Below are 9,866 nucleotides of genomic sequence, written 5' to 3' on the forward strand. Positions count from 1 at the left end.
CCACAGTTATCATTCCCAGGCACAGGATATCTGGCTCCCCACAGCTAAGCAGCCTGGGACAACCCATACGCAGCCCTGGTCCTCTTCAGGGCCTCAGTCCTCTCAGTGGTCCAAGATCTCACAAACCCCATTACACCACACACAAAAGGGGAAGGCAGCTATGGTTTTAAGACCCTGCTGGAAGAAGAGATTGTGAAGGAAACAGTCTGAAGTCCCACCTCTTCTTTTTATTCACCCCTAGTTTCTCTAGTTTCCTCCAAAAGAAATGCAGTCCATGTAGTCAGAGGTCACTCCAAAGCACAATTCAGTGTGAACAAGCAAAAGATAAGCAAAATATGCAGTGTAGGCTTCTATAGAGAAGAAGAGTTGTCCTCTTCCTAGACTGTATGAAGTTGTAGGTGAGCACAAAGAAGCATCAAGTCTTGATAGCATTTGGGATTGTCCTGTGTCATGAGAAGAGTGCTGCTATGTAATCATTTTCAGATCTATCAGCTTCTATTGTGCTGCATTTGGTTGACTTGCACAAGATTAATATTTTAGCTACTCTGCCAAAACACACATAAAAGAAAGGAGACAACTGAGACTCAGATCACCATTCACATCTCAAAGAGGAAGCTCTCCATCAGAATCTTTTAACTTCACCTAAGGAACAGTTAGTTGTTGTTTGAACTACACACTGATTTGTCTCAGAGTGCAAAAAGTGTATTTGAAAGTCACTACAAACTAATAAAAAAAAATCTTACAAATATCACTGCTTAAAGAGTATAGCATTCTTTACCATCCACCCACAGAATCCACCAGCAATATAACAAAATGTCATTGGGGCAGCCTCATTAGCAAAAGCTCTTGGAGACTGTTAGCCTGAATGTAGACCAACTGAAAGTGTAGGTGGACATTAAATCCAACCTAAAATAATCAAGCAGCTCCAAATGTCAGCAGATCTATAATCAAGGTGATATTTAAGTTTATGCTCTTTTAAGGCTTCAGTTATTATTACTGTAGCTGGAAAATGGAAGTTTTTAATATAGCAAGATGTCAGTTCCTCAAACATCATCCTCCCTCCCATTTCACAATGGCACTACTGTAGGAACACCTGACTTCTCATATTGTTGAAGAAATCAGCTCAGACTTGAGCACCACCGTCTTGAATTTCATTCTGCAATTAGCAGGCAAGATGGTGCATGAAGTTCAGCCCTTGTGAAAGGCAAAACAGTGCTGCTAACTCGAAAGTGGAGTTCAGGACTCAGCAGGTCCCAGGAGAGGCTGGCTTTCCTCAAGGCCTCTCTCAGGATGCCTGGAATCCCAGCTTATAGCCTCATGTTGTCCCTCTGGTGCCAGCACATCTCAGCAGAGGACCACACACCACCTTCAGAAGCACCTGCATCATGGGTACCACCTGCCCCAGCTCTCTGTGAAGTCCAGGCTGTCAGAGGTCTGAGCACAGTGGGCTAAGAGATGGTCCATTTAAGTGTCATAAACAATTATTTAAGACAGCTATTTAATTTGATTTGTACCATTTAAGTTTGTTAAAAACAGTGTACTTAAGACCACTTCATGTTTCAACTTTTTTTAAGAAGTAGCAATTTAGTATGAAAATAATAACAAGAGACCTGTTTCTACTCATGTCTATATTTTAAAACCTTTGAGTAAGATTTACTCAGGCTTCACTATACAAAATGTCTTTCAGCATCTTAAGTGAAGCTGCAATTTTTAAAAAACATAAATGTTTTTAGTTTCTAGAGGTTTCTAGAATGAATGTCTTGAAAGGCTACCCTTCTGGGGCTCAGCAAGGCCTTGAGGAGTGTCTCCAGTGCTTGAGGTGGGAACACTGGCTGCAAGTGCACTGCATCAATCTGGATGCAGCCGCAGGAATTAGTCATCCTCTGAGTCACTCTCCCCTCTGGCTGGGACACACGCCCTGATTGAGGACATGAGCTGGTCCTGGATCTGCTTCCTGGGGTTCTCTTCAAGGTCTGTCTTGATGGCACCAGACTCGGAAATCTTCCACTCTAATTCTGTGCAGTGCAAAACAAGAGTCATGAATGTAGGAGGCAAACTGGAGACAGCCCACCCTTGGCTCCCCAGATGACTTCCTTTATCATCCTACTACACCACCACCACACCAGGGCCCTCCTCCTCTTCTTCTTCCATACCCAGATCCCAACTCCTGCCCTGTTTACCACACCAGCTCCAGCCAAGCCCTCCTTTCCCAGTCCCTAGTGCTGGCACAGGTCTCAGCCCAGGGCACAAAGGTCAGGGTACTGCTCTGTACCCACTAGTGACATCCCCAGTGTCACCCTGCTCACCTTGCAACCAGGAGTGCAAAAGAGGTGATGGATACAGAGCAGCAGCTTTAGAGGCAACTCTTGCATGAAAGCGAATTCTACCTCCTTCTAACCACATAAGGGCAGAAGATATATTTGCACATCTATTGCCAGTGAAGGAATACTGCTCATACATTACAGCTGTTCCCATCATATACTGAGCTCATCACAATCAGAAGAGGCAGGGAATAAACTTTGGAAATTTCATTTACACGTCTGAATTATAGGTATTTTCCAGGGATGTACCTTATAAATAGAATTCACCCCTTTGCCTCTACATCACACACTAAATAAAAGTTCCTTTAGACAGTAAAGAGAGACTTCACCACCAGCAGTAGGCCCAAATTGGACTGAATTGCTTCCCAGGAGTGGTAGAAAGTCAATACAACACATTCAGTTGAAACCTTTCCCCTACTCCTGCTGACAATCCTATCATCAAATCTAATTTCTTTCAGGTATTACAGAATAATGAACACAGCCTCACACTTTCTTTAATCTTCAGTGGAAGGCACCTATGCTCAGGGAAGAAGGAAGACATAAAAGAAAAGTGCAGAAATTTCAGTACACAGCTTTCTGTAATGACTGAATTAAGCTGACTCAGTCAGGGACAACAGACAAACATATGCCATCATCTTGAAAATGAAACAAAGAGCCCTACAATCCAGTAGGCAAGTGCACAGATTATCATGTCACTGAGGCAAGGGCAGTCTTTCATGTCCAAGACACCCTAAGAACAAGCATGGGTACTGTTTACCCTTTAATATATCCAGCAAAATTTGTTTCACCCAACACAGGGCATAAATACTTGCACACACAAGACAAATACCTACATGTTGGCCTATCACTGCTTTTACAAGACAGCCATGTGGTTGAGCCATAGGGGTGAAAAAAAAATCTAGTATAATTTTCAGTACCTCTCTTCTCCTAAGCCTCATTTCTCTCACTCCCAGCAACACAGTTCTTTTCCTTTGGAAGAGCAGAGGTGCAGACACTCACCATCCCTCGTCAGGTTCATGCCACCGAACACCAAAGGCCCAATGAATTGAGCTTTGATGTCTCCCTCCAGGTACACAAATATCGTGGGCAGGTTCTTATCAGGGTAGTTGGGAATGCAGGTGGTAGAAATAGCTTTGATGAATTTCACATCTCTGAACTTCTTTGCAAGCCCGCTCATATGTTGATTTATTAAGGCACAAAGTGGAATTCTGTGAAGAACAGCAACAGACATACATGAGGAGAAAACAAGAGACAATTTAAAAAGTAAATGGCTCCAGAAGAAAGGTCAGAAATATCAGACTGATGACTTTCTGGAAAGGCAAAAGTACCAGAAGCAACTTCTGTATTCCAGCATTCAGAGGAGATCAGCACCACTGGAGATTTTGGTGTGTGGTGGTTTTCTTGTCTTAATATATTAGTAATGCAACCTTCCCCTCTACCCCCTGTGTATTCAGGGAAACTGGTTAATGAATTTAAGATACTTAGAAACTGCATGAGCATGGGCAAAATAAAAGCAAAGCTGCTCCTGGGAGAAAGTATGCAAATGATGATCAACACCTCTGAGGCAATTTGAGACAAAGAACAACAGCAAGTATTTATAACCTTTCCAAAAAAAATCTAGCAACATTAACAGACCTTTTTGACAAGGTTTTCTATCATAGTGACAAGACCGCAAACCTTGCTCACTCCATTTGTATGCCACTAGAAACCAAGCTAAATACATATTGATCCTTCCTATTCACAGGCCCTTCCATTTAATCCAGAATAATTTCCAGTGCTTGGATATTTCAGTGGCAGCAGCTACCTCTACGGAAGCTGTATGGTACACATCTTGCTGTGTTGCAGAGATGTACAAAAAAGCCACCTCATGGTAACATCATTCTAGAATGAAGTTCAGCAGTCTTGACTCAACAGTATTAAAATTACTAATTTGTTTTTATTTCTTAGAACTCCAAAATCAGTCCTTAGTTCTACAGTAACTACACATTTACCTAGGAGCATATTCAGCTATTGACAGTGCAAGGTTTAATGGTTTAAAAAAAAATTCTTACCCTTGTTTGTAGAGGTGTAAGACTACCCATATACCTTTTCCAGCTTTTGTAACCTCTTGAACATAATCTTTTCCCGAAATCTCCAGAACTTCCCCGAATTTATTCTTCATTTGAGCTGCCTTCATTTCTGCTAACCTTTGCTGCCTAAATAGCCAGGAATGAAAAAGACATCTTGTGAATAGATGCATTCTTTTGACAGAACATAACTTGAAGGAGCTGGTTGAGGCCTAGACTTCAGAGACAAATTACAAACTTCTTCTAATCCCAGAGCCATAAAAGTAAAATGACACAGTACATGCTCTTGTATTTGCATCATAGGCTAAAAACATATGCAAGAGGTAAATCTATGTTTCATGAAATGCTTTTTTCCCCTCATTTCTGGCTTCACTAGACATTTCTTCTGCACATAATACACTACCAAATTAAATGGCAAAAGCCATGAGAGACGTTACGAGATAGAGGGAAACGAATGCTAATTATGCAAATCTGCAGGACCTTAATCTCATTCACACAAAAATTAGGAAATACTGGAGGTGATTTTCAAAGCTCTCAGGATTCCTGGCCATACACTCAGCAGGTGCACATTATCTCTGCAAAGCTAGGCGTAGATAAAGGATACTGAATTCAAACGCTGTTATCCTTTTAAAGACACTTGGAAGCTCCACAAGAGACCAGAAACACAACCCCCTTCTTCCATCATCCCAAAAACATACTTTCTCTTCAACAATATCTAAAAGCACATAAAAGACAGACCCTCCAATTATCATTAAAGCCAAGTTCTGCAAGCTGCTCTGACCTGTACATTTCAATAGCTCTCTCATCTTCCTCATTAAATTCATCTTCATTCTCTTCTAGCTCTTCCAGAGTCATGTCCTCATAAGTTTTCACTAGAATAGAAGAAACATTAAATCAGCAAAAACCTCATTCCAGGATAAACACTCATTAACTTTCATCAGTCCAACAGAATTTATTTACTCTAAAGACAGATTAATAGGAAGTATGCAGTGGATTTTTTTTTATATTATCTTACAATAATAGAATGGCTTGGGTTGAAAGGCACCTTAAAAATCATCCAGCTCCAACTCTTCCTGCCAAGGGCAGGGACACCTTCCACTAAATCAGGTTGCTCTAAGGCCCATGAAACCTGGCCTTGAACACTTCCAGCAATGGGACATCCACAACTTCTCTGGGCAACCTGTTCCAGTGCTTCACAACCCTCACAGCAAAGAATTTCTTCTTAATATCTAATCTAAGCCTACTGTCCTTCACCTTAAAGCCATTCCCCCTTGTCCTATCTATCACTACATGGTCTTGTAAAGTTGGAATTGCCCTTAGGAGTTGGGACTTCAGTGATCCTTTTGGGTCCCTTCCAACTCAGGATATTCTATGATTCTAAAAAGTCCCTCCCCAGCTCTTTTTTCAGTCCCTTTGGCACTGGAAGGTGTGTGCTACAGTTCTCCCCTAAGCCTTCTCCTCTCCTAAGCAGCCCCAGCTTTCTCAACCTGTCATTATTATTCCTACTGGATTGTTAGGAAGTGTTATGTGCTTTAGACATACAGATGGAAAGAATATGATGGAAAAGGCCTCTGAGCTGAAAGCTGCCTAGACAAGCACACAACTACCTGCATGAGCTTTCAAGCTTAGCAGCTGCAGCACAGACATCCCATTCACCTGACAGACTCCCTTTGCACTGTGCTTGTTTCAGTTTCTAAACATTTACTTCCATAAACATACAGAGCTGACACGAAGAACAAAGCTTTCCTGTGCTGGGAGAATCCATGTGTTCAGGAATGCATTTGTTTGATACCATTAACAGCTGATCACCCTGCACAGATGAAGCTTTGGTATCCCTACAGACCTGGAAAATGACACATTGCTTTACAGGCATATAAACATTGATGCTGGTCATTTCTTTGAGAAAGCTTCCCCCAGGAGCCATTCCAAGGCTTGTTCTGCTGCTGCCTGAGTTGGCTGATCGCTCACCCAGAGATTTCTGAAGGATGGCAAACTGCTCCTCTTCTTTTGCCCGTTCCTGTTCCTCCAGGTTTTCCTTTGGAGGAAGGATACCTTTCTTGCGCAGAATGTCATTCCACTCCGTGTCTTTATTTGGATCCTAGAACAGAACAACAAAGAGATATTTCTTCAAGGTGAGCTTTACAGAAGTTCAGAACTTAACACAGTTGCTAAACTGACAACTGGATGGTGCCAAAAAGTCACAGTGCAAATCCTCCTGATGTCGAGGCTTCTTTCCAGCCCCAGACCTGCAGTACCCTGAAGACTGACTTTGTTTTATTCCATCCCACTCACAGCACATACAGGAGGTCTTGTCTGGGTACCAAAGTTTGAAGCATTGTAACCACTGCTGCATCTCTCACAAAGTGCAACAAAAGGAGAGGGTATTAGCTGGGTGACAGAGAAGCATGTTAGCCAGAGGGCTTCCTTACAGACCCTCAGCAGGACAGGCCATCAAACCAATGGTCACTGCATGAGGAAGCATTAGTGACAACACACACACAGACACAAACCTTACAGACCTAGCTCTCAGTACATGGGAAGTCTCCTTGCTACATTCAAGTCAGAGTGACTATGTAAGTGCTTAGAGAAAAGCAAGCCATCTCTATTAGCCAAGCCCATTGCTAAGGATTCAGATCTAAATCTATAGCTAGACTATTCCTGAGATTTTTCTGTTAAATAGTTGCAATAAACCTGCAAAACAAGGCCAACACACCCCTGTGTATTGTTGAAAAGCTGAGTAGCTGAGTATGAAATTTTCCTATTTAGCAGGCAATTTTATTTTTTCAAATACAAAAAATCTTGGCGATAAACACCCACAGGTTGATTGTGCTTCCTTGCTATCTTGGCCTAGGTCCACTTTAGAAACTGAGCATACATACTGCTTTGCTATAGCCTGGATCAGTACACCTCTTACACCAGGTCTGTTCACAGCCATATATAACCGTATGTCTTCTCCGACTAAGCTCCAGTACTTATGGACTACCGAGGACAGGAAGGGAGGGGTAGTGGGCAGAAGGGGAAAAGAAACAGAAGAAAATAAAGAAAAATAACAACGTAGCTCAGCAAACACAACACCACATATTTTTTTCCCCCCGTCTCTGACGGCGGTCACCTTTTCCTCGACCCCGCATTTCCTATCATTTATTATCACGCTGATGCAGTGCCTGAAACACCGACCCGCTCACTACAGTAGTGAAATGAGCACCGTAGCTGCAAAAAAAGCAACAAACTGCCACAAACCCAGCCATGGAGCTACCGAACAACACCGCCACGTAACAGCCACCTCTGCCCCGAGCGAGCGGCACGAACCCGGGCCGCCCCCACCCCGGCTGCCCCGGGCACTCGGCCGGGCAGGCTGTCGGCCCGTGGCTGTCGGCCCCAGCCCTCAGCTCTGCAGCACCGCCCGCACACGGCCGGGTGCGGGGACACGGGGGCACCGCGGCTGCTCACCTGCATGGTGCCGGCGGGGCCGGGCCGTGCCCGGGCAGCGGCGCTGGGCAAGGCCGGGCAGGGCCGGTCCCGGCGTGCGCGGCGCGGCCGGAGGAGGCGGCGCTCCCGGCGGGGCGGGCCCAGCGCCGCCGCCGCTTCCCGCACCGCCTAATAAGGATGGCCCCGGCGGCGGGAGGCCTTGGGCCGTCAGGGGCGGTGAGAGGGGTCACAGAACGGTTTGGGTTGAAAGGCATCTGAAGATCGTAAATCCCCCTTTGCCGTGGGGATTTACACCTTCCGGTAAACCAGGCTGCTCCAAGCCCCATCCAGCCTGACACAGAATAACCATGCCTGAGCAGGGTGGTTGGACAGGTGACTCACTGTGGTCCCTTCCAGGTTTTTTTTGTGATTCCCTGTAACTCTTCTGTTTCCACTTCACTGAGCCTTTTGTATCTGTTTGTATTCATATCCTGCTTTATTTCCCCACTTGTTAATCTTCTTCTTTTCTTTCCCTGATCTGTTAAAAAATAAAATAAGCAATCAAGCCTGTATTATGTATTCTTATTAGGCATAATCGGCTATAATACTTGCAGTATTGTTATGATTGGATCATAGCCAACTGATATTACCAGAAACTTGTCTCTTGATAGTAACTTTTATTTCAGTTTTGAGTCTGTGTTAAACTCAGAAAACACTGAAAAGTGTGTTGAATGTGGTGACCCAAATCCGTTTGGGATCACACCCCATTCCATACTGTTATAAATGAAGTTCTATATGTCTAATTTAATAAACAACAAAATTGAATTTAGCGGCAATTTTAATTGAACAGCAATTTTGTATAAATGAATACAATCAAATATATTAAATATAATCAAGCATATACAAAAAAATTGGCAGTGATTAATTAAGTATGATTAAGGTTCATATAAAGCATAAGCAAAACTGACTGGGGTACGGGGAGGGCTTCTCACCCTGCCTCACCTATGAAACAAAGGAATCCAAACTAAACTTATATACTGTATGCTAATACATATTCATCATATTTTTCCATAAATCTCCTCCTATTTTTGATTCTTGACATCTACGTCACTACACTGCATGGTGCATGCTCCACTTGTTGTTAGGGGGTCTCCTGGCTTTTGGTGGTCTTTTCAGAGGAAGGCTTGCTGTCTTCTTCGCTGTCCTCTGAATAATTTTACAGGTTGCAATGTGCACTAAGCTTTGTGCTATGTAAGTAAGCATTATCTTCCAAATCAGTCTTATTATTTCATAGATAAAACCACTACTTAGATTCCATTCCTGGAATCGTCCCAACTTTGCTCATCCCAAGGCTGATTCTGCTTTGGGAATCATCCCAACTTTGTTCATCCCAAGGCCGATTCTGTTTTGGGATCTTGCTTATCTCAATACTACATCCTGTATCCTGTTTTTCACATGTAATATCTGTGAAGGGGCCCATCTGCTTTTCCTCTATTACTTTATAACAATTATTGATATAGTTACAATTCAGTTAGCACGAATCATATCTATTTATCACAATACAAACAGGCACCTAGGCCTGCCCTTTCAAAGAACTGAGCAGATCTTTTCAGCTTTTCAAAGAGACATAGCAGAGGGAAGGGACCTGCTCCTGCCTCCCTTCCCCTCCTTTTTATGCTCTAGCCCAATGGACAGCATGCTTACCCAGATCTCAATCCCTGTAAAAGAACCCTAAAGAACCTGCCAGCAGGTCTTAAGGGTGTGTTTGAACATGTGGAGGAAGGACTGTCTCAGCTCTGGCAAGGGCTTGAAATGAAAATTTAGAAGCGCCACTTCCACATGTTATAAGATTGTGGGCATCCCATTAACAGCCAGTTATTCTGAAGTGGGCTGCCCACTTTCCCTGTGCTAAGTCTGGGTTACTGAAGGGAAGGCACAGCCACCTTTTCTGGCTCTGAATTAGGAGAAACGGGCAGCTGTGCTTTGAGAGGACATCAGTCCTCATGGTGAGCATTTGGACGTGCAGACGGTACCCCATACTGGTTGTTTAATGCCCTGAGGTGGCAGGAAA

The 9,866-nt window shown here is 43.5% G+C and overlaps 1 protein-coding gene across 1 annotated transcript; it reads right to left on the reverse strand.

The window, feature by feature from the left end:
- Nucleotides 1-207: 207 nt before the first annotated feature.
- On the reverse strand, nt 208-7,940 carry PDCL3 (phosducin like 3). The gene is made up of 6 exons (XM_053971109.1): nt 7,838-7,940; nt 6,356-6,485; nt 5,169-5,259; nt 4,373-4,516; nt 3,321-3,529; nt 208-2,015 (listed from the first exon to the last, which is right to left on the reverse strand). The coding sequence occupies exons 1-6, from the start codon at nt 7,841-7,843 to the stop codon at nt 1,873-1,875; spliced, it is 723 nt and encodes a 240-aa protein (XP_053827084.1). The 5' UTR covers nt 7,844-7,940; the 3' UTR covers nt 208-1,872.
- Between the last annotated feature and the right edge of the window lie 1,926 nt (nt 7,941-9,866).

The sequence above is a fragment of the Vidua macroura genome, chromosome 2 (assembly GCF_024509145.1).
Source record: "Vidua macroura isolate BioBank_ID:100142 chromosome 2, ASM2450914v1, whole genome shotgun sequence".
NCBI lineage: Eukaryota > Metazoa > Chordata > Aves > Passeriformes > Viduidae > Vidua > Vidua macroura.

Excerpts from the sequence above, each read along its gene's own strand:
- PDCL3 (XM_053971109.1), bottom strand. Across the intron at positions 3,530-4,372 it reads TTACACCTCTACAAACAAGG|AATTCCACTTTGTGCCTTAA; the intron begins GTAAGAATTTTT and ends TGTTCTTCACAG. Across the intron at positions 2,016-3,320 it reads CATGAACCTGACGAGGGATG|AATTAGAGTGGAAGATTTCC; the intron begins GTGAGTGTCTGC and ends TGCACTGCACAG.